This window comes from Mustela erminea, chromosome X, assembly GCF_009829155.1.
Source record: "Mustela erminea isolate mMusErm1 chromosome X, mMusErm1.Pri, whole genome shotgun sequence".
NCBI lineage: Eukaryota > Metazoa > Chordata > Mammalia > Carnivora > Mustelidae > Mustela > Mustela erminea.
The window spans coordinates 31,674,437-31,699,697 of NC_045635.1; the positions used below are offsets into that span (position 1 = coordinate 31,674,437).

The 25,261-nt window shown below is 37.3% G+C and overlaps 1 protein-coding gene across 4 annotated transcripts in view; it reads left to right on the forward strand.

Annotated features, from left to right (window-relative positions):
* Window positions 1-25,261, forward strand: part of CFAP47 (cilia and flagella associated protein 47) — a 521,025-nt gene that overhangs the window by 128,986 nt on the left and 366,778 nt on the right. For 3 of the 4 annotated variants that reach the window (XM_032330937.1, XM_032330938.1, XM_032330939.1), the window contains exons 25-26: window positions 352-547; window positions 9,664-9,873. In XM_032330937.1, coding sequence (XP_032186828.1) covers window positions 352-547; window positions 9,664-9,873 — 406 coding nt within the window. Of the gene's footprint in view, window positions 1-351; window positions 548-9,663; window positions 9,874-25,261 lie in introns of those variants that run through there. The other variant, XM_032330940.1, reaches the window with a different exon arrangement.

Sequence of the window (25,261 nt, forward strand, 5' to 3'; positions counted from 1 at the left end):
TATGATAAAGGGATGGGCCACTCCTGTTAAGGCACAGAAAACAATAAAAAAAAAGAAGTCCTGTTCCACTGTTTCTTCCAGGTATAGGTATTTTCCAATAATAATGAAAATTTGCTTTAAGGATACCTGCTCTATTTATAGGCATAGTGCACTTTAGAATATTTTTGATTCAGTGACACTTCGTTTTATGTTTTAAGTTCTGTGGCAGGATAATTCCAGTTTCTGGGTCATCTATCTTCCACTGAGCTGTAACTTCATAGCACATTTTAATATTTAATAAGGTTTAAACTAAGTATATGTTTTTTGGTATGTGAAAAAATCTAAGATATTTTTAAAATTGTTTTTTATTAGATCATCCTAGTAAATACACAGCTGATATTCCCATTCATCTAAATGATAATCCAGTTTGTTATCGAATGTTATGTTTGGTCGGAGAGGTGAAATCACCCATGTTGTTGTTTGACCCTCCGTTCATATTTTTCACTCCTGTTCCTCTGGGTGTAAAAACTGTGATGGATATCAACATTTTACCTCAAAACTATTTCAGGTAAATGCTTAATGTGAATTTACCACATTTTCATTATGTGCTTTTCTGTTTGTTTCTTTGTTATGTGAGTTTTTAGCAATGACTTGTTTCTATAGTTGGAATGAACTGTTGGAATATTTAACTGTACATTTAACTTAAAAATTCTTAAACCCCACTTAATTATTTCACAATTAGTCATTTTATTTTCTTGTAAAAAATTTTGATACATCTCTCTTTGTGGTACAAAAAGCAAGCTTCCTATTTCTGTGTGACAAACTACCACAAACTTAGTGCCATAAAACATCAGTTTGTTCTCTCATCGTTTCTTTGGGTCAGGAGTCCAGGTTCGTTTAGCTGCATCCACTGCTTATGGTCTCAGTAGGCAAAAGTCAAGGTGCAGACTATAGCAACTGTCTGATCTGAGGCTCAGTCCTCCTGCAGTCTTTCTGGTTGTTGGCAGGACTAATACATTTAGTTGTAGAACTAAGGTATCATTTTTTTGCTCACTGTTGGCTGAGACCACTCTCAGCTCTTAGAGGCCACCCTCAAATCCTAACCATGTCATTCCTCTACCCATCATGGGACTTTACTCATTGAAAGCCAGAAGTGTACCATCTGTCTGACTTATCTGACCTCCAGCCCTTCTTTTAAGATCTTACCTAATTAGGTCTAATCCACCCATGATAATGTCCCTTTTGCTTTACTTGAATTCATTTAATTTGGGATATTAATTACATATGGAAAGTCCCTTTACCATGGCTCTATAACACAGCTGATTCACCAAAGTGGTATGATATTTACACATTCTGCCACCCAAGGGGTGAGAATTATGCAGAGTTTGTATATACACTAAGGCTCTTGGGAACAATCTCAGAGTTCTGCCTATCACATGTACGTAGTATAGCAGAATGCAGTCTGTTTTCATTTTTTAAAAAATTTATCAACAGCCCAAACCCTAATAGCATATTGCCCTAGATACATTATGTACCCTTGCATTACAAAACAAGTAAATTATGTGTGTGTTTAATTAATTAATTAGGCAATTAATTAATTGCTGGCATCTGAGGAATATGGGAGGTCTCCAAAGGGTTCAAATCAGACTAGACCAAATCAGTACATACTTATAAGCAGAAACCAGAGTAGGAGTGGTGTGCTTTAATAATCTGCGAAATGTAGGCTTATTCTTAAAACCTGAGGCAACTTCTTCAAGGTAGGAAAACAATCTCAAATTCCTGGATTAATCCAGTGATGCTGGAGGAAGCTAAAATAGTTCACGTTGAGTAAATCCTTCCACCTTTCAGAAGAAGCAAGCAAATCTTTTCTAGATCAGTGGTTCTTAAATGTTGGTGTATATCAGCGTCACCTGAGACGCTTTATAAAACAAACATTGTTGCTTCCCATCCCCAGAATTTATTATTCAGGAAGCCTGGAATGGTATGTAATAATTTGTATTTCTAGGAAGTTTCCAGATGATACTTACACTGCCGATGCATGGACCACACTTTGTGAACCTCTCTTCTAAATGAAGCTGTCCTCAGTTTTGGCTCATATTTCAGTTTCCACAATTGCTGTCAACCAGACATGAGTGTAGTCTCAAGTATTGCAAAACTTATAAGGAGGGAAGATACCATCATTTAGAGTTACATTTAGAGTACAAACAACCATCTTGAAATTTATTTATTTATTTTTAAAAGGTTTTATTTATTTATTTGACAGACAGAGATCACAGGTAGGCAGAAAGGCAGGCAGAGTAAGAGGAGGAAGCAGGCTCCCTGCTGAGCAGCAGAGAGCCCGATGTGGGGCTTGATCCCAGGACCCTGAGATCATGACCTGAGCCCAAGGCAGAGGGTTTAAACCATTGAGCCACCCAGCTGCCCCCCATCTTGAAATTTAGACTCTTAAGTCATTCAGATATTGGAATTATCAGACACAGAATATGAATAATTTTGTAAAATAAGATAACGTTATAAAAATTAGTAATTAACATGGAAGTATATAACATAGACTTGGGGGCGCCTGGGTGGCTCAGTGGGTTAAGCCGCTGCCTTCGGCTCAGGTCATGATCTCAGGGTCCTGGGATCGAGTCCCACATCGAGCTCTTTGCTCAGCAGGGAGCCTGCTTCCCTTCCTCTCTCCCTCTGCCTGCCTCTCTGCCTACTTGTGATCTCTTTCTCTCTCTCTCTGTCAAAAAAATAAATAAATCTTAAAAAAAAAATAATAATAACATAGACTTGGAAATGAACCAAATATAACTTGCAGGAATTTTTTTTTTTTTGCATTAAATAAGGTGTCTTTTTTTTTTTTTCAGCGTAACAGTATTCATTATTTTTGCATCACACCCAGTGCTCCATGCAATCCATGCCCTCTCCAGTACCCACCACCTGGTTCCCCCAACCCCCCACCCACCGCCCCTTCAAACCCCTCAGATTGTTTTTCAGAGTCCATAGTCTCTCAGCTTGCAGGAATTTTTAAACAATGTATGTAGGATAAATTTTTAAGGACATCCACAAAACGTAAGATTGTATATAACTATACAAACACTACAGAAACCAACAGAATCATGGTTAATTTTGTAAGAGAGAAAAAGAGATGCATACTTTAAAAAGCAAGGAAAAACTGAAACAAAAATGATGGCAAAAACTCTTAAGCAGTTGAGTAAGACCATTAAATGTAAATAAGTTACTCTGACTAGTTAAAAGATAGAGAATGTTAGAGTAAATAAGAAAAAAATATACAACTATCTGTTAAAAGAAGTATATGTGAAACATAAGGACAAGAAAGAGTGAAGTAAAGCAGGGTTTCTCAACTTCAGAACTGTTGACATTTTGGGAAAGGTGCTTTTTTTTCACTGGAGGCTAATTTGTACATAGTAGGATGTTTAGCAGCTTTCCTGGTCTTTAACTAACAGCATCCTCCCCCAGTTATGACAGAAAAAAAATTGTCTCCACACATTGCTACATGTCCCCTGGGATGCAGAACCACTCCCAGCTGAGAACCACCAAACCGAAAAGTTAGGAGAAGTTACAGCAGATTAAACATAAGAAACCTGGATAACAGTATTAATTTTACATGTGATAACCTTATTTAAGAGGTAAAATGTATTTTTAATATTAAAACTACATTAATTATATAAGGTACAGCTTTTATATCAGAAACTATCAGAATTCTAAAATTATATGCACAACTAAAATATATAAACCCCAAATTAAAATAATACAGGGAAATTGACTAGTCCTTCATCACTATAGGATGTTTCAACACATATCTCAATTACTGATGAGTCCAAAAGACAAAAATACATGTATTGATAAAGAAAACTTGGAAATGGTGTTTTAAAAGTCTCATTCATTTAATACTAATATTATTAAAAATACTAAAAGTCGTATTAAAAATAGTGCTATAAAGTACCACACCCTGCAGTTACAGAGTAGACATTTTTCTCAACCGTATAGGAGGTATTTACAAAAATTGAGAGTGTATCATTCTATAGTTCTAATTTAACAATTAAAAAAAAAGATGATTTATTTTGTTGAGAGCATGAGCAGGATGGGGGGTAAGCAGAGGGAGATGGAGAGAGAATCCCAAGCAGACTCCCCACTGAGCATGGAGCCTGACTCAGGGCTCAATCCCACAACCCTGAGATCATGACCTGGGCTGAAACCAGGAGTTGGATGCTTAATCAAATGTGTCACCCAGGTGCCCCTAAAATGTAACACATTTTTTTTTTAATTGACATCATATATATACTATGTTTTCTGATAATAATTATAATTTTAAAATCATCAAAATATTAACAGATCTGCCATACATTTGGAACTTTAAAAAAACTCATTTTGTTTTTTTAATTTAATTTTAGAGAGAGAGAGAGAGAGCACACGCACACACACATGAGTTGCAGAGGGGCAGAGGGAGAATCTCAAGCAGACTCATGAGTGCAGAGTCTGACAGCGGGGCTCAATCTCATGACCCTGTGATTATAACCTGAGCCAAAATCAGGAGTCGGACACTCAACTGGCTGAGCCAGCCAGGGCCCCCTAAAAGAATCTACTATAGGGAACCAAAGAAGATATCATACTGAATTCTGCAAATAAATAATAATTAAAGTACCATACATCAAAGCACGATAACATTCCCTGATATAAATAGTGTTTGAGTATTAAATTTGAGAACTTAACTTGAAACACATAGTAACTTCTGTTGTTTTCTTTAGACAATTAGGCCTGCATCTGTGTTGAGTTAATTCCATCTGTTATATTAAATTCCAGTGGTTAAGCAATAAACGAATAAATACACTTACAGAATGCAGGAAAAATGGTACTTAGATGATGTGTAGTCTTAAATGCTGATAGTAGATAAAAAATGATTAGAAGTTTCAAGTGTTCAACTTAATAATAATAGATTAAACCTAAGGGATGTAGAATGTAGATAAAATGAAAAAGTAGAAATTAAAGGAATAGAAAACAAGTATATAGAAGATAGGCTCACTGAACTCAAAAGTTGGTTCTTTGAAAAACTAATATAGTGGGTACTGATACAGTGATACTGATAAGGAACAAAAAGACTGAAGATACAACTAAATGGTATTAAGAATAATGGGGCATATTATATATCCAGTGGAGACAAATGAGATAATGAAAATACTATGAATAAATTTATTCCAGCACCTTTGAAAACTTAAATGAAATGGGATGTTTGTAGAAAAAATGTAATCTTTTTTTTTTTAAGATTTTATTTATTTATTTGTCAGACAGAGACAGAGATCACAGGTAGGCAGAGAGGCAGGCAGAGAGAGAGAGGAGGAAGCAGGCTCCCTGCTGAGCAGAGCCTAATGGGGGCTCAATCCTAGGACCCTGGGATCATGACCCGAGCCAAAGGCAGAGGCTTTAACCCACTGAGCCACCCAGGAACCCCTGTAGAAAAAATATAATTTAGTAAAACCATACTGGTAATACATAGAAAGTTGAAAGACTTTGAATCAATATTTAAAATCTTCTTAGAAGGAAAATAACCATCTTCTGATATTTTTATGGGCAAGTTTTACTAAGCTTGCAAGAAACTGGTTTCTCAAACCTTGTAGAAATTCTAGACAAGTGTTAAAGATACGATGTACTCTAATTTATTTTATGAAGTCAAAATATTATTATGAAATCAGATAATTACAGTATGAGAAAGATAAATTATGGGCCAATCTCTTTTATGACTATAGATGCAATAATCCTTAGTGAATTAAACTATATATACTTATTGATATAATGTATATTACATACATAATACAAATCTCTTAATAAATCATGACATCCCAGTGGTTATATTGCAGTGCTATAAGATTTGTCTAACGTTAGTAAACCCAAAATACCTTTGTATTTCGTCTCCCACATTTACAAATTAAAGAGAATAATGACATGATCACTTCCATAGTTGCAGAAGAAAAACATTTGGTAAAATCCCAAAACCATTTATGATAAAACTCTTAATATCAGGAATAAAGGAGATATCCCTTAAATTGTTAAAATTTTCTATCGTGTATCTAGAAGAGACATTACCTTGGCTACTGGAACATAAATTAATTCCATTTAGATAAAAAAGAAAAGGCAAGGATGCCCATTATCACTGCCTCTCTAATACATTTTCCTGAAAAACATAGTCCGTGCATGAAGTTCAGAGAAATAAAATATGTAAAGATTAGAAGATTTTTCATATAGGAAATTAAAAGAATCTACAGGTAAAATTTTAAAGCTATGAAGGTTGTTCATCAAAATAGACACATATAGGTTCACTATTTAAAATACTTAGCCTTGGGGCACCTGGGTGGCTCAGTGGGTTGAGCCTCTGCCTTCGGCTCGGTGGTGATCTCAGGATCCTGGGATTGAGTCCCGCATCGGGCTCTCTGCTCAGTGGGGAGCCTGCTTCCCCCTCTCTTTCTGCCTGCCTCTCTGACTACTTGTGATCTCTGTCTGTCAAATAGATAAATGGAATCTTTAAAAAAATAAAAATAAAAATAAAAATAAAATACATAGCCCTGGGGTGCCTGGGTGGCTCAGTTGGTTAAGCCTCTGACTCTTGATCTCAGCTCAGGTCTTGAATTTTCAGGGTCGTGAGATCGAGCCTCACATTGGGCTCGGCACTCAACATCGAGTCTGCTTGGCACTCTCTCCCTCTCCCTCTGCCACTCCCCCCACTCTCCTGCTCTCCCTTGCCCCCCTCAAATAAATAAATAAGTCTTTGAAAAAAAAGAAAAAGAATAGCCAAGCCATTCCTGAAGAAGAATAAGATAAGAAGTGCTAACCTCACCAAATATCAAGATTAAACCAATATGGTAGTGGTGTGCCAATAGATAAAAATGATCAAAGAAATATAATAAAGAGACTTGCAGAAAGCCCATATATGAATAGGTAGTGAATATTTGATAAAAATGGTATTGACAGTCTGTGGAGAAAATGGGTTACTATCCAGTAAAGGGTGCTGAAACAATTGATTATCTGTGTGGACTATTTTAAACTGGATTTCTGTTTCACATAATACACAAAGATCCATTACAAATGGATTGATGTCTTAAATGTGAAAGGAAGAAATTTAAAAAATATTTTGGGAAACAATTTCAACATCTGTGGGTGGAGAAGTATTTCTTAAATAGGACTTGAAATCATGCTAAGAATAAAATAAATGACTGATAAAAATTAGTTAGAAACATATCAAATCACTCAAAAGAAATGTTGACAAAAAACTCCCGATAAGTACTTCACAGAAGAGGATTCATAAATGGATAATGAACATCTGAAAGCATATAACTGACTTTTTTGTAGATTTGGAAATGAAAATTAGAGACAAAAATAAGATAAACATTTTGCCTGTCATAGGTAGATAAACATTAAGAAGTCAGGTGCTAGTCACAATGTCAATGAGTTAGGACCACACTGGATAATAATACGCAAGTGTAATATCTTCATATTTCACAGCCCAGTAATTCCACTTCACAGTATATGCAAGAAAAACGTATGCATGCATGTACTGTATGTTTGAAATTATTTCATAGTAGCATTATTCAGAACAGCAAAACCTGGGAACTGCACAAATGTCCTGTGACCGGTGAAAGGATTATAGTTTGTGATATATGTGTACATGAATCTAGCTATAGCTGTGAAATGGGTGAACCTCAGCTCATGAGACATCTCAGAGCTCTTAGAAACAAACTATTGAGGTAAATTTTTTTTTGAAACTCAGGAAAGACTATGTGTATTGATATCCTTTATATAAAACAACAAAAAAGGAAAGCCAAAGTTATTTTATTTTATTAATTAGCCAAACTAATTTTTATTTAGACATATAAACCTATCTATAAAGATGTAGATATATAGAGTAGCTAGTTGACATGCTAAAGTGATACAAAATGTGAGGGTTTATACACCAGTGTAAATTGCCTGTAAGCATTATTTTCATCAACTTCTAGATCTTGTAGCTACCTCAGAGCTTCTTCATTCAGTCTCTTATTTTACAGTTAAATATTATGAGGTCCAGTGAAAAAAGTTCCAAGTGTGATGTGATGGTTGAAAATAAATGGATATCATTCAACTTGTGGAGCCCAAAGCAGCCTCTAGTTTCTAACATTTGGCCTGCAAGATGTGATGTTTGCTTACGTACACTTTAGAGCTTGCTCTGGATGCAATTTGGTGACAGGAGTATAGTTTCTCAACATTAACTAGACAACTTTGGGTTTCCCAGTTCTTTCAAGACCCTATCTTATAAGCAGATACTAGTCTTTGTCACTTAAACAGAAAATAGAAGTGGCTTGAATTATATTGTGCTAAAAAGTTTTCTTTTTTTAAATCAAGAAACATTGTCTAATAAGTGGATTAATGTTTTACTCTTTCAACTTTTGAATGAATGTATAAAGATACCAGTTTTAAAATGATCTCAAGTCAAAAGTTGGATCTTGAAAAATATGGTATAATGAAAAGAACATGTAATAGGGAATGCAGACATGATATGACCCAGTCTTCTCATTGTATGCACAATAAGATCAACAGCATTAATAACTTACCAAGTGACACATAGCTTATTAACAACAAAATTGGACGCAAACCTGATTTATAAATTACATTTTTAATTTTTTATGCAATGAACCGTATCAGTTTAAGTAATTGGAATTGAGATCTTTCTTTACTTTTTTTAGTTAATTAGCTGAATGATCATCATTGTAATTAACATAGTAGGGAAATATGATTCCCATTTGATAACACTTATTATTTGTTATAGGAGCCTACACATATAATAAAATTTTAAAAGTAATATAGCTAAATATTTACTGACAGCTAAAAGTTATCAAGTGTTAGATTTAAAGGTTAATTCTGCATACTGTGGTATTAGAAATCATGAACACTTTAGATTGGTTAAATAAATTATAGGTATATAATGAAATATGTGAAGATTAAGTGGAATTTTTTAGTTGTAATGATTAGAAACTATTCGTGACATGTATAGAAGTGCTTAATAGTATCCACATTAAAATTTTTTCTGTGTGTATATGCATCTCTGAGTATTATATTTAGTCTATATGCATTAAAGCTTTAGCTATCAAATTGGTAAGTTTTGGTAAATTTTTTAAAGGATATATTCAAGGACAATACTATTTATATCATGGCTATTGATAAAAGCACATATTTAATCAGGTGTTTTAATCCTCTTTTTTAATTCGTAGAAGTCAGAAGGAAGTTTGGATCATCTATGTGGTCACATTAATATATTATCGATCTTACTTATATTGTGACCAGAAAATAAGAGATGACGCAAAAATAGCTTTAATAATTGGGCATATTATTGCAAATATTTCTTGCTTAATTTTTCCAGTGATTCAAAAACCAGAGGAAGACACATTTAAAATTTTTTTTTTAATTTTATTTATTTCTTTGACAGAGACAGATCACAAGTAGGCAGAGAGGCAGGCAGAGAGAGGAGGAAGCAGGCTCCCTGCTGAGCAGAGAGCCTGATGCGGGACTCGATCCCAGGACCCTGAGATCATGACCTGAGCCGAAGGCAGAGGCTTTAACCCACTGAGCCACCCAGGTGCCCCCAGAGGAAGACACATTTAAATCCAGTTACTTGCATGTATTTTGAGTTTTTTTTTTTTAAATTTCAAACAGAGATTCAACGTTACGTGTCCAGATTCCCACAGCAAGACTTTTTGATGGCGACGAGGTTCATCCTCTTTCTGTGATGTTGCCAAAAGGCAGAGTCATCACAGGGTCTCCCAGTGGAATGAATGCAGCACTCACCTGCCACCTCAGCTTCAGATCATCTAAACCTGTGTCGTTTTTCACTGATATTCTTTTCTATGATAACAGAAATAACTGGTAAGATATTCTTTTGTATCTGACAGTGAAGAATGATAAGTTTATGTTTTACACTATTGTGATATATTGAAAGGGGTGACATCTGAAATAATGACTTTGGACATGACATTCTACATTAAAGTTCCAAATGTAGCATTGCTCCCGTGAGAAACAGCTTGACAGTGGTTAGCAGCATATCCTGCAGCTAGGCTGTGTGGGTTTGAATCCTGGCTCTCTTAACTGTGGTGAAGTTATCTTATCTTCTGAGAGCCTGTCCATTTTCTCCTCCATAAAATGGGGGTAATAACAGAACCTATCTCCTCTGTAATTATGGGAAATTCCCCGAGTGAGTAATCATTGAATAACTGGACAGGAACCGGAACCAAGGAAATGTAAAATAAATATTAAATGAAAATGAGAAATATCAGTATAACGAGTTTCCGAACAATGCAATTTTGTTGCATGTTGCTTTAGCAGACTTGGGGAAATTCAAATATACCCTGGTAAAAACATGTTTCTGGATTTCTTACCTTGTAGGATCAGAAATTCCACTTTTAGTTACACCCTGAGATGATTTGATTCCCCAGGTTGTAAGAGGCTAATGGGTCAAGCAATATAATTTGTTAAAAACGTTTGTAGTGAGAAGTAGCATTAGAGGGAATTGCACACTGAAGATGAGTGTCAGTGTATGTATTCAGTGTGATCATTTATTGACTTGTAGGGGGGTTGTTACTGTTTGGTATATTCGTAGTCAAAGGATTGATTTCTGTGTTATGAATTAGAAGGGGAGACAGATGCTATTGAAATATTACGTCCAGAGCAGAGTGTGGCCATATCTAGGACACAGCTCATGGAGTTCTCCAGAACTCCACTTTCTGTGTCTCTTGCATATATAGGTGGATAAAATCATCCAAGTTATCCCACTTGGACTCCCATTTTTCTCTTTTGATGCTAATGGTCTGTTTTTTGTTGATATTTAAAAACAAATTTTTAATGGTTTTGCTTTAGTCTCCTATCAAGCACTGAACTCTGTGCCTCTGTCCTGGGAGACACTCTGTCTTTCTGTACAGTACCAACCTTGTTCATAAAAGTTTAACTTTACTGCACTGCAGTCCACAAATTCACACTTAGCCCAAAGCACTATGTAAGGTGGACCTTTGAACTCACCTGTAAAAACCATGAATAATTTATCCATGAGTGTCTTAAAGCTAATGAAGCCTCAGACCACATTAACAGGGTAAGGAAGGAAATAGTTTGACTCAATACTAAGCGGACAAGATTGCTTCTGGGACAAAGGTACAAACGCCTCTAACAGGGGCATGAATAGATTTGACTGTGCCAGTGTTCACTTCTGATCAGCAAATAGGACAGTAAGGAGACCTGAAAACAGTCTCTAAAGGGGGGGTTGCTATATTTGATTATCTTTTTTTATCTTTTCTTGTTGTTGTGTGTTTCCTTTCGGCCTTGAGACTGGTTTCTCTTACCTGGATTTCCCCACCATTCATTCTTACCTTACTTTCTGCCAAGCTCCATTTCAACCTTCCGCAAGTTTGAGATAAACAGAGCTTTTAGAAGTAATTTAGAAACATTGAAAACCATAGTTGGGCTACAAAAGGCTCTCCCATGCACCCAGATGAACAAGAATCATAAGCACTCCATGGAACTTTAATTCTGATAAATCCCTTTACTGATGCATTCATTGTTATCTGTTTCCCATAGAGCATATGACCAGGTCTTCTGTCCCTTCTCAGCTCCATAGCTGTCTCTGCCTTTCTTTCTGTAGACTTTCCACCTTTGATGGTATTGAGATAAATGAAGTCTTCCACCAAGAAATTCCTCAAGAGTTTCTTTCTCGCTTCAGAATTTTTCTTTGGAATACATTTTATTCTTTTATTTGTTTTCATCTATTATATTTATTGTGGGTAATCCATGTGTGCTCCGCCCAATCTTTTGGGTAAGAAAAGATGAATTAGAAAGGGGCCCTTCCTTGATGGAGGTCAGTGTAGTAAGGGTAGACTTTAAATAAGTGTTTTTTATATACTCTTTGGTGCCAAGAAGTGAATACAGAAGGCAGTACAGTAGGAGCAGCAAATAATGTCTTGGGGCAGCGGGTAAATCGGGGATGGCTACATAGGTTCCCAAGTAAAATCTCAAAGGACAAATTGCACTTGTCAGGGATCATGCTAAATTGAATCCTTTTTTTTTTTTTTCTTTACCTTTTTGCATCCGATTTGTCCATATTGGAGCACATGGATTCAGTACAAAATAAAACACCCATTCCTTCATGCTTTGCTTTCTTTTACTCATGTAAGACCATTTCATACTTTGGTTCCCCTTAGGGCCTAAGAATGTGTTCTTACTTTGTTTCCTTCTTTAGACTTTGTCACATTTGGGTTGATTAGCTGGCCCAAGAGCTATAAATTATAGCCACTATTATTCCTGCTAATATGCTTGCTGCCATTAATAATGGCCCCCTCCACACTCATGTGTCTTCATGTCAGTGGTTGCACACCCTACTTGCCTTTTCTCTGAATTCCCCCACAAAATCTGGGAATGGAGGTTGTGTATCTATGGGAAGGGTGGTGATGTGGTCAAAGAGTATTATAGGTCTATAAAGATTTTTATTTATTTATTTATTTGACATACAGAGATCATAAATAGGCAGAGAGGCAGGCAGAGAGAGAGGAAGGGAAGCAGGCTTCCTGCCAAGCAGAGAGCCCGATGCTGGGCTTGATCCCAGGATCCTGGGATCATGACCTGAGCCGAAAGCAGAGGCTTTAACCCACTGAGCCACCCAGGGGCCCCAGAGTATTATAGGTCTAATAGTCTCAGATGCCTAATGACTAAGCCACCCAGGCTCCCCAGAACATATATAGGTCTTAAATAAGTTATATCTATAGAATTAGGGAGTAGATAAAGAAAAATCACCTGAATAGGATAACAGGAATTCCCTTACATAGGTATAAGATTTAAGGAAAGCATCCTAAGAAGTAATCTACCTTGAAGAGGAAGTATTAGCTGATTATTGGTAAAATTAGTGAATGTCTAAAATGTCTGTAGGTAGCCTCTAATCAGCAAACCATAAATATAAAATAAGTAAGGAGAAGATACAGTTTTAGAAATCATAATTACCTCTGTCTTGGGTGAGTGATAAACATTTAAATTGGAGCAGAGAAATAAGAATGTCTGGGTAATTCGGTGCAGCCCAGAGTCAGGAGTGGCCTTGAACAATCAAAGCAAGGTTCTGATCCAATCACCCAAATATTTTTAACACTATTATCAGTTAGCAGTCTGATATTATGAGTAATGACTGAGACATTCATTCACTTATTCCTTTATTCAGCAAATATTTACTGAATGTTCACCATGTACCAGACACCTACCAGACACTATTCTAAGCACTAGGGGGTTACTTCAGAGATCAGAACATGAGCCTGGAGTCTAGCAGGGGGAAAGAGACAATAATAAGGGTAGGTCTGGTGTGTGATTATTGATGGAGGCTATAGGAAAACAAAGAGCCAGGTCAGGTCCTGGGAGGTACCAGAGAGGGAGTGACTAGGTTTCAGTAAAATATAGAGTGATAAGGAGTGTTCCCCTTAAGAGGGTGAGATTTGAGAGATGTGAAGCAGAGGGTCAAGTTAGAAAGATACCTGGGAATATCCTTTCAGACCAAGGGAATAGCTGATGCACAGTCATCAAGGTGAATGCTTACAAAGAGACCTGTGTAGCCTAAGTAGAATGAGCCCAAGGGAGGCATTTATGAGAAAGAGTTGGGAAGGTAACAATAGCACTGGACCCAGTGGGGCCTTTGAGGTTATTGTATGGATTTGGACTTTTATCTTGAATGACATGAAGACCCATTGCTTGGTTCTGAGCCAGTGAAAAGAAGTAGTGGTCATGACTTTTGAGTGGCAATGAGGTCAGCTAGTCATTCCCTATCACCAAAATCTTGTGCTTCCAAAATTATCCCTTTTTTCATGAAAAGCCTTCTTGGTTCTCAAGTAGATTTTTTTTTCTCATTCATTCATTCAGTATTTACAAAGTAACAACAATAAGCCTGGTTTTTTTCTGGCCCTGAGGTCAGAACAAAGCTTCTGGCCTCATGGAGCTTCCATTGTACTGGAGGAGATAAAAATTGATAAATAATACCATGTCACAAACTAACAAGGAAACTATGATTTTAATGAGATAGAAAGTAAAGGATACCTCCATATATCAGACAGATAAAACATTTCTGAGGATGTGATATTTGAGCAGATGGTGATTATGAGAATTTAATGAGCAACTACTTATAAATTGCTTAGAACAGTCCCTGTGCCAGCATGTTGCAATAACTGAGTAAGTGTTCTAGAATTGGTACTAGTTTTAGTATATGCGCTGCCGAAGTGAGCTTGAATTGGTACTAGTTTTAAAATCAGTATTCTAGATCTCCAGAATGATCCCAGTGGCTACTACAGATACAGGGACTTTCTTCTATTAAAAGAGTGATTAGATCCACCCTGGGGTGAGGGAAAGAAGGATGGGGGCAGGACAGTTGTCATAAGGTTAAGAATTGCTTTGTAGAGTCTCCAAATCCCTTATATTGTGTTTCAGTATTGATGTTTGTTTTTGTGTTTGAAAATGTGTCTGATCTGGGAATTCACAAGGGGAACAAATTGATTAAGAGGTGCCAGAATGTTGTAATCCCTTATTTTGCACAACAGGTTGAGGAGAAGGGAAAGTTACATCTTGAAGGATCTTAAAATTATGAGAATGAAGTCTTGCCATTTTTTTGCTTTGTAAGTTCACCGTCTTACTGGCCTAGACCTTGCAAAGAATGAAAGTTATGGTTTTGGAGATTAATTTCAAAGAAATTCTAAGGAAGACAAAGAGAGCTTAATATTTTCCTATGAATAACTTCGAACAGCTTGTTTACTTCTGTAAATTCAAGAGTTGATTTCACTTGCATGTTTCAGGTAACCTGAAGGTTAACCTGAGTTAGTAGTGCCTCATTGTTAAAATAACAAACACAAACTGAAGGTTCATATTTAGGAATGTGTCATGTCAGGACTCTGAGGTACTCTATACATTTTTAAATTTATTATTTATTTATTTAAAGATTTTAATTTATTTATTTGACAGACAGAGATCACAAGCAGGCAGAGAGGCAGGCAGAGAGAGAGGGGGAAGCAGGCTCCCTGTAGAGCAAAGGGTGCAATGCGGGGCTCCATCCCAGGACCCTGAGATCATGACCTGAGCCGAAGGCAGAGGCTTAAACCACTGAGCCACCCAGGCGCCCCTATATATTTTTAAAAATCTCGTAAATACTTAACACATATCTATTTATACTCAAAACTGATTATATCTTTCCTAATTAGTACCCAAATTTAATTCAAATAACTTTAGAACAAAAAGAAACATTTAGCTGTTTTATGGGAAAGTTAACATGAGTAATTAAACATTCAAATTTAAGCCAAATGAAAGAAACCTCTAAATTCCTTATCTACCAAATGGATATGGTGGCGCCCCCCCACCCCATCCCCCAGAGCAGTGTTGCTCGTGACTGGAAACCAGAATCAGCTGGGAAGTTTTGTTTTGTTTTGTTTTTTAAAGATTTTATTTATTTATTTGAGATGGAGTGAGGGAGAGAGAAAGAAGGAGCAGGGGGCGCTGCAGAGAGAGAGGGAGAAGCAGACTCCCCACTGAGCAGGGAGCCCTTCGCAGAGCTTGATCCTGGGACTCCTAGATCATGTCCTGAGCTGAAGGCAGACACTTAAATGAATGAGCCACCCAGGTGCCCCTCACCTTGGAACTTTTCAAAAATATGCATGCCTCAGTCCAACCCATAGCCTATGATATAGTTTGTCTGGAGGGCCACTTAAGCACTGCAAATTTAAAAAACTTCCTGTGTGATTCTGATGGGAAGTCAAAGTTGAGAACCCTCACTGTAGAACCCCAGTTCTCAAACTTGACCGTACGTATGACTTACCCTGGAGGCTTGTTACAACAGATTCCAAGCCCCACGTCCAGAGTTCCTGATTTAGTAAGTCTTGGGTGCGGCTTGCGTATTTGCATGTCTAACAGGTTCCCCTGTGAGGCTGACGTTGCTAGTCCAGACTGACACGGAGCTGGTGTGAAAGGCAGAACTTCAGATCTCATTCTGGCTCTAAGGAACCAACATCTGTAGTTTTAAAGTATCCCCAGGTGATTCATGTGCAGTAAAATACATGAGGCAGTGGACCCAAAAAGACTAAATAAGGGAAAAATCTAGCAAGAAAGATTAAAGAGTGGAACACTTAATTATTTGTCAAGAAATAACATTAACACTAGAAAATGGTATTGCTGTGAGAATCTTTAAATGCCCATCTTTCTTTAAGAGTAGGTTTGCTTTATTTGCTAATACATTAACTAACTTAATCTGTTTAAGAGATCTACATTGTGAAGTAGAATTCTGAATTTATAGCAGAGGAAATTGAAGTACTACTATTTCTCTTTTTGACCCTCACCCAGCTATCTTGTGAAAGAACCTAGATTTGAGAACAGATCTCATTATGTCTATCGCACAACTTTGCTTCCCTTTAACTTTTCAAATCCTAGCATTTTATTGTTAAAACATTGCCAGTTTACCAAGAAGATTGAATAAAATTATTTCTAAGTTTTGATACATCATGTGGTATATAATCCATTACTTAAATAGGAAGATTTTGAGTTCTCAGGCAAGTTGAACCACATGTTATATTCTGAATGCAAGGCTGATTAGAAATATACAGGAAGGTTATATATACATATATATATATATATATACATTATATATATACATAAGGTTAAACTAAAAATCAGGGCTGCTGATTAGTTCGTGTACAGTGGTAAATCTTTACCAGTGAAATAATCAGCAACTGTCCTAGGTCCTCACACCCTTGACTGACCTGCCCTTAAACACTCCTTTTGTCTCTTGGACCCAATCGAGACTTAGTAATTTTTTTTTAAAGATTTTATTTATTTATTTGACAGAGGTCACAAGTAGGCAGAGAGGCAGGCAGAGAGAGAGAGGAGGAAGCAGGCTCCCTGCCGAGCAGAGCCTAATGGGGGGCTCAATCCTAGGACCCTGGGACCATGACCTGAGCCAATGGCAGAGGCTTTAACCCACTGAACCACCCAGGTGACCCAAGACTTAGTAATTTTTTTTTTTAGATTATTTATTTATTTGTTTGACAGAGAGAGAGAGAGAACACAAGTAGTCAGAGGGGGGGCGGGAAGCAGGCTCCTTGCTGAGCAGAGAGCTTGATGCGTGGCCCAATTCCAGGACCCTGAGATCATGACCTGAGCTGAAGGGAGAGGCTTTAATCCACTGAGCCACCCAGGTGCCCCAATTTTTTTTTTAAAGATTTTATTTGTGGGGCTCAGTGGGTTAAGCCTCTACCTACAGCTCAGGTCATGATCTCAGGGTCCTGGGATCAAGCCACACATCAAGCTCTCTGTTCAGCAGGGAGCCTGCACCCCCACCCCCTCCCCAGCCCTCTCTCTGCCTGCTTGTGATCTCTCTCTCTGTCAAATAAATAAATAAAATATTTTAAAAAAATAGATTTTATTTGTTTGTTAGAGAGAGAGAGAGAGCACGTGCAAGTGTAAGAGTAGGGGCAGGGGCAGAAAGAGAGGGAGGAGCCCTGAGGGGCCTCCATCCCTAGACCCTTAGAAAATGACTTGTGCTGAAGGCAGACGCTTAACCGCCAGAGCCACCCAGGTGCCCCAAGACTTAGTAATTAAAGGGTTTATGCCTATCGTAGCCAGAGTTCAAAGGATTCTGTACTATTTTTCTTTTGGATCAGTCTCACATTATCACTAGTGACTGTTGGCCAGGAATACTGGAAGCACTTGCCTATCCCTGTGCTATTTGTGGCAGGTCCCCACAGACATTTTCCCTTTCAGAGCCAATGTTGTGGCTGGACTGAGACCCTTCTGATCATTGTTATTGTAATTATGAGATGCACCCCAGCAACAACCATCAAGGAACTTTGAATAAACAAAGTTTATTACTCACATATTTTTAAGGGGCCACACAGTGAAGTTGCCAGTAGAAAGAGAGTGTACAAGCCTAGGGTCTCGGGTTCACAACTTATGAGTGAATTTAAAATATAAGAGCAGAAATTGAAATAAGGGAAGGGAAAAAAGCAAGCAGTTAGATGGTTAGTTACCTAAGTCAACCAGAGATCTCTAAAACAGGGAACTTCATGTCTGTGGCCTGGCTGTTTATCTGGTTTTGTAGGATGTTTATTTCAGATGCATGTCTTTGAAGTGTATGCCTCTGCAATCAGAAGCCTAACGTCAGGCACTTAACTTTACAATCAGAAAAACCGAATTGTCAGGTGCTTACACTACATATTTATATGCATCTCCCTTTTAGATTGTAGAATTCATTGCTATTCAAAGATAAATATTTTAATATCACCCTTTTACCATATGAAATGTGATTTTGTGTCCAAAACAACACAGTAATACAGTTCCAGTGACATCAGGAGAAGTCCCAAACTTTCAAGATTGGCTGGCATTTAGAAGCTTCAGTGTCATTAGCAGCAGAGCTGCCACTCAAGTGTTTGCTCTGTGAATTTCCTGGCACGGAAACTTCTGGGTTGTGCCCGATTGAGTTGCTCACTCTAAAGCAATACAAATTGGTAGTTCTCCTAATCATGAGCAAGATGTGGTTTTGCAAAATTTTTGAAAAATAGTCACAGTTTTCTTTGTTTTGCAGGTTGCTGGTTTTAAGGTACTGGGTTCTATATGTCTTCTGACATTAAAACAAGTAAAATAAGGACTTGGCATATGTAGGCAAATTAATGCATTGATAGGAAGCTTAAATGATAGATTGTAATTATATGTGTTAGTTGTCCCATTCTAAATTTAGAGATAAAGCCCATGGTCTTAATTATAAATATATTGAACATTTCGCTAGTGAGGAAATATATTTTAAAATGTGCAGGTCTTTTGTTTACAACTGAGGATGTACAGTGCTTAATTATATCTCTTTCTACATATAGTTGCATTTTATCAACATTGTATGGATTAAAAAACATTTTTGAGGCATAATAAAACTTGTTATGTTACTCTTATTAAAATAATAGGGCATTGACAATCACGTAAATTCAAATAATATTATTTTTAAAGCATTCAGTACAATAAAAAGGAAATGAAGAATAATGAAATGTGATTCTAATTATTGTTTTACTCAGTGCATAATTTGGTATTTGTGTAGTGTGCACCTGGCAATTTTGGTTCTGTTTCTAGTACTTCTTAGCATGCCTCTTCCAGACACCTTAGTGCTTTTGAAGGGGTGGGAACTTGCATCACATAAAGGAGATTAACAGAGAATGAATCAGCCACAGAGACAAACACATAGAGCATTAATACATTCAGGTTGCTAATATGACCTTAATAATTCTAATGTAAATTAATATCTGCTTTGTATGTGACTTTCTGGGATATTTGTATATTAAAATAAGCTTGTAAATATACACTTAAATGCACATTTAAATATTTAAAGTAAGTATATAAAATGAGACAGGAACCTTTATGGGACACTACCAGATAGCTAGAAGCAAGGGTATCAAAACGCCCCTTATGTATTAAGAAGACCAGTTATTTAGGACGTGTTCATCTTTCGGAGTCTCCATTCTTAGCACAAACTTGCTGCCTGTTAACAATGAGCCATCTAGAATTTTAGCATAATGGCTGCTGAAATGCAGGCAATGAGAAATCTCAAGAATATTTCCATAACCATCTAATAGATCATAACTAAAAACAGTGTTGGGATACTGCCCTGAAACATTGTCTGTCATGTTTTGGGGGGCTGGGTGCTATATAACACTGTGTGTTGTGTGTATAGATAGAATATGCAGTGAGCGGGGAGTAGAATTCATAAGCCGTGCTTTGTTCTGATGTAATTGTCTGTTCCTTATCCCTTGACCTTGCCCTGTGGAAGGCTGTTTGTAATGGCAACTTTTTTCTATGAAGAAAATTATTTTCATGGTAGACCTGTTAAGCCAGAGCATAGGATTATAGCAGAGTTTCAAATATAAAGTTGAGCGTTTATATGCATTTAACCAAAACATAGGATGCCAGTGTATTATAAAAAAACTCTCAACATGGGGCACCTGGGTGGCTCAGTGGATTAAAGCCTCTCCCTTCAGCTCAGGTCATGATCTCAGGGTCCTGGGATCGAGCCCCGCATCAGGCTCTCTGCTTGGCAGGGAGCCTGCTTCCTCTTCTCTCTCTGCCTGCCTCTCTGCCTACTTGTGATCTGTCTCTACCAAAGAAATAAATAAAATCTTTAAAAAAAAAACTCTCAACAGAAAAATTTCATAATTATGATTTTATTATCATTCACTTTTAGCAAAATGGCAATGCTTAAAATTTGTATAGAAATTTCAAAAGCCCAGAAACTTTTAATGTATTTGCCATTATTTAATAGCAATATTTAAATCATAGTGCTTTTAACACAGGTTAGAGGAAGAAAAGTTAACCACAGTCCTTTTTCCTTCTCTTTACCCCCATTCTCTTTGGAGCCAGTGATGGTTGGAGAGTCTCTGCCCTGCGCAGAGACTTTTCATTTTAGAGGAAATTCCAGTGTCTTTCCTTTTGTCTTTCCCTTAGTTGTTATGAGCCCCTGCCTGATTACTGGTCTTCATGGAGACCCTAGAAACTGGATCCGCATGCAGTTGGTTTCTACCTTGGGACCTACTGGTGCAGTCCTCTCCATCTCTCTTTCCTCAGATTCTGTCTTGCTACTCAGCTCTTTACCTATTTGTAAATATGAATTGATTAATCAAGAAAATACCTTAACAGGATTATAATATTTGATTGCTATTACATTGATAGCTTTTGCATAGAAAATCAGGCATTAAATAACTAAAAGGAATGCATGCTTTTTATAACAATTCAAACAATGCAAAAGTTGAAAATAATACTAATAGTTAGCTTCTCCACCTTTATTCCTACAATCATAACCACATATTGTATTAAAAATGCAGTGTCTTTTCATATATTATTTTTGGTCATACAAATATTTGCAAGCCTATGTGTGTATGTATGGACAAATATGTGTACATAGATAAAGGTTGTTTTTAAGATAATATTATGCCTAATTAGTTTGTGGGTTTGTCCTGCATATGTCGCACAACAGAATGAATTGGTGAGGTAATCCAGGGCTTGTGGGCTAGCTCCATTATCTTTAATGTACAGCTTCTGAAGTCTACTGCTGTTATCTCTAGACTGATGGAATAGAATGCTCAGAGCATAGGCCAGAAATTTTAAGGAGATGAACCCGAACAAGTACCCATCACCTTTGCCAATATGTCACTGACTCAAGCCTAGTACAAGAGTGTGCACCTACATGGCTATGTGTCCTGTCCACCCTTGGGAGGGGGATTCTGTGTCTGTAAATAAGAAGATAGATCCTGGGCAACAGGAGACTCCAACCCAAGTAGGAACAGCTCTTTCTCCTTCCAGTATTTTATTAAATTTTACATTCTATAAATTTATTAAATTTTATTCTATAAATCCTTCTTGGTGTTTTAATTGCATTTCATGCAGTTGAGCCTTTTAGGCAACTGGAGATTTGGCCTTCTCCACTGGAAGTTCTGCAAGACCTAAAAGGCCCTGACGTTGGTGCCCAACTTCTGCCAGCAGGCTTGGGCGTTGTCATTTCAGTAGGTGGAAGGAGGTGGCATGACTCTGCTCCCTAGCCCCGGCTTTCGGAAATGTTCCTTTAGGTGCTCAGATATGTTTATCTTTATGTGTTTGCCTTGAATCCTTGGATTTGTTTTTATTTATTCTATTTAAAAAAATTTTTTTTTAATTTTTTAAAGATTTCTTAGAGAGGGTGTGTGCCAGGGACAAAGGTGGGGGGGGGGGCGGACAGAGAGGAGGAGAAGAGAGAGGAGATCTCCAGTAGACTCCCCGCTGGGCACGGAGTCCATCACAGGGTCAGTCGCAGGACTCTGACAACATGACCTGAGCCCACATCAAGAGTAAGCCACTTAAAACTACTGAGCCACCCAGGTGCCCCCTTCGATTTGTTTTTAAACATATGCTGATTTTTGTGTTTGTCCATTCTGCATTTTCGATTCCTACAAACAAGCATATTGGTGTTGTTGACCTGTTATTAAGAAGAAGAGGTTTGGTCACATACTTCGTGATATGGCATATTGGGTTTTTCTCTTTTGACTACTAATGGTTGCTTCCTGCTGTCTTTCCTGATTATAACCTTGATTTGGAGATAATATGGGGGAGATGTTTGTGCTCACATTCCCAATTTCTAAATGCCAGCATCGATTCCACATTTGCAAAGAAATTTCCAATCACTTCGAACTTTGTAGTTAGTGCAAATGATATTTCCGTGGTGAGAATTTTCAACTACCACAGCAGTACCAGTTTGAGGGCATTTTGGTTTACAAGTTGCTTTTTTGATTGTTCGGGAAGGTTTTTTTTCTTCTTGAAAGAACATAGAGAAAACTATGTGAAATGAATTTGCATGTCTTAACAAATCATTGTAAACACACTTTTTAATTTTTTTTATTTTTTTAATTTTATTTTTTCAGTGTTCCAAAATTCATTGTTTATGCACCACACCCAGCATGCCCTCCTTAATACCCACCACCAGGCTCACCCAACCTTCCACCCCCTCCCCTCCAAAACCCTCAGTTTGTTTCTCAGAGTCTACAGTCTCTCGTAGTTTGCCTCCCCCTCTGATTTCCCCCACCTTTATCTACCACTCTGGTCTAGAAATAGAACATCACTGATGCTCCCAGAGATCTCTTGTGTATTTCTTTTGCATCACAATCTGGTTTAATTTCTGTGACCATTAGTTCTCTATAATTATTGCTCTCTCTAATTTTGAGCATTTCACATTAGATAGGTGCTATTTAAACTTATGCTTTATGTTTATAGAGGGTGTTATTAGAAGTCAAAATTCATTTATTTCCCTCAAGTTGAAACAAATGCAGAACATGGTACAACTGATTAAATTTTTTTTTGTTTATAAATTTGCATTCAACTTAAAACTAACAATATTGCTAACATTTCTTATTTTAATTTGTTGATTAAATGTATTGAACTGTCTTATTTTAATAAGCTTAATTTTATGTAATTTTACTATTTAAAATTTTTTGACCTCTACTTATAGTCTGAACACTTTTCAGTATTAAAACCAAATAGCAACTGATAAAGTGCCTTAATAATAGTGTTTCAGAATTTTAGTGGGCTTCTTAAAATTAACCATTTAAATGCTTGGGTTTTATTTGAAGATAAATATTATAATGAATCTTAGAGGACACAGTCATGCTCTTACTTTAAAAATAAGAGTATTGCCCACTTGCATTCAGTTGGTTCCCACTTGATGAAACCGTAACTTTGAATACCATACCATTGGCCATTAGATATTCAAATGAGACTTACTGCTGAAGATGAGTGCTATGTGACATATACAGTGAATTCATACTGAAGGATAAGGGCTGGGCATCGGGAAAATTGACCAAAAGGGCATTTCACATTTGTAGTCAGTAGAATTCTAACATGTGCCTCAAGACCCGTGTTCTCTGAAGCACTTCACGGATCTAGGGGAGGTACGAAGCCCTTGACTGGTCTCTCAGCCTCTCCTTACTTAGGCAGAGTTGCTTAAATTGACCGACACGTATCTCATCTGTTGTAAAACACACTGAGAGTTTTGGCTTAGCAGTTTGTCCACCTTGCTGTTCTGTATGATCATCTCACCTGGTAGATTTTTCTGATTCAGAAATCAAAATAAAGGTGAGTTGATTAGTATGGAATACATGGAACTGCACCTCTGTGTGGCCCTTCAAGGTAGAATTTGCTGTCCAACTGTATGGATTGAAGCTAGCTGACTACTTCCTTTTGTCAGCTCCTATAGAACCTGTCCTAGCTCCACTTGGCCTAAGGTTATCTATGCTCCAGCAGGCAGGCAACCTGCATTTCCTGACTGACTCAGGCAAGTTTAGGGGGCCAGACAGTTTAGCCCAATGCCAGAAGCTCTGAAGGGCAGTCCAAAGCTCCCTGCCCAGTCGACCAAGGCCTTACTTGGCTAATATGGCTGTTCTATATCATCCTGTTCTCCACACCTTGCAACCCATCTTCTTGCTCTTATTCTCCAACCTGCTTCCTCCTTCTTTCTTACATAGGTTTTGATTCTAATAAACTTCTTAAACCCCAGACTGTCTTCTTCTAGTAACCCCAGCCTATGATTAATTTGAGGTTAAATATTATACTTGTGGTTTCCCTCATGAGGGCTATGAAGTAATCTTTTCTCTTAGCTCAAATGGATCTTGAATGAGGATGTCAGTCACTCCATCCATCCATCTGTCTATCCATCCATCCATGTATGTAGTCACAACTTGCACATATCTTTTTTTTTTAAGATTATTTATTTATTTATTTGACAGAGAGAGAGAGATCACAAGTAGGCAGAGAGGCAGGCAGAGAGAGAGAGAGGGAAGCAGGCTCCCTGCTGAGCAGAAAGCCCGATGCGTGGCTCCATCCCAGGACCCTGAGATCATGACCTGAGCTGAAGGAAGTGGCTTAACCCACCAAGCCACCCAGACACCCCGCATGTATCTTTCATGTGCTGTATTGGTCTTTGCCTTTAAGGAGCTAGATGAAAGAGAGAAGATATTTGTGTGTTGGGAGACTGAAAATACAAAGACTAGAAATGGAGAGACCAATAAAGCAGCTATCCCAGACTGATGGCTTGAAGAGGTATAGGACTTCAGTGATGGTAGTAAAGCGGGGAATGGGAAAGAGTGATTTTGACTGAATCAATATAAGGACATGGTGACCAGTGGCAATGCCTGACATCAACAAACCTTTAAAATGGAATTAAATTTAAAAGTAGCATATATGAATATGAACTAGGTGCAAATTACATCAATTTTTGTAGCTTGCTGTAGTTTGTTTTATGCAACTGAAGATTACTTTTTATTTGAGAGAAAGAGAGAGTGCACAAGTTAGGGGGAGAGACAGAGATAGAGGGAGAAGCTTAACCCACTGAGCCACCCAGGCGCCCCAATGTGGCCTATTTTAGAGTATATTCAAGCTGAAGAACAATGGTTTTATGCGTTTCAAGTACTGCATTTACTAGACCCTCTATATGAGATACTTTACTCTGGTATTTTTTTGAGAAAACATATTACCAAGTTATTCTAAATTCAGTAATACTTTAAAGTTTATTTTTATTAACTATTAGAGGACATACTGAAATCTGTAAATTCAATTTTTAAAACCTGTGTTAGGCAAATTACTTTTCAGCGAATGCATACTCTAAGATGCTTTGTAAGAGTATGTGGCCTAAAAATCGGGAATGATTCTCATAGATTACGGGAACTTGTTGGTGTATTTACTGTTCTACATCTGTTTTGATTTTGAAGAG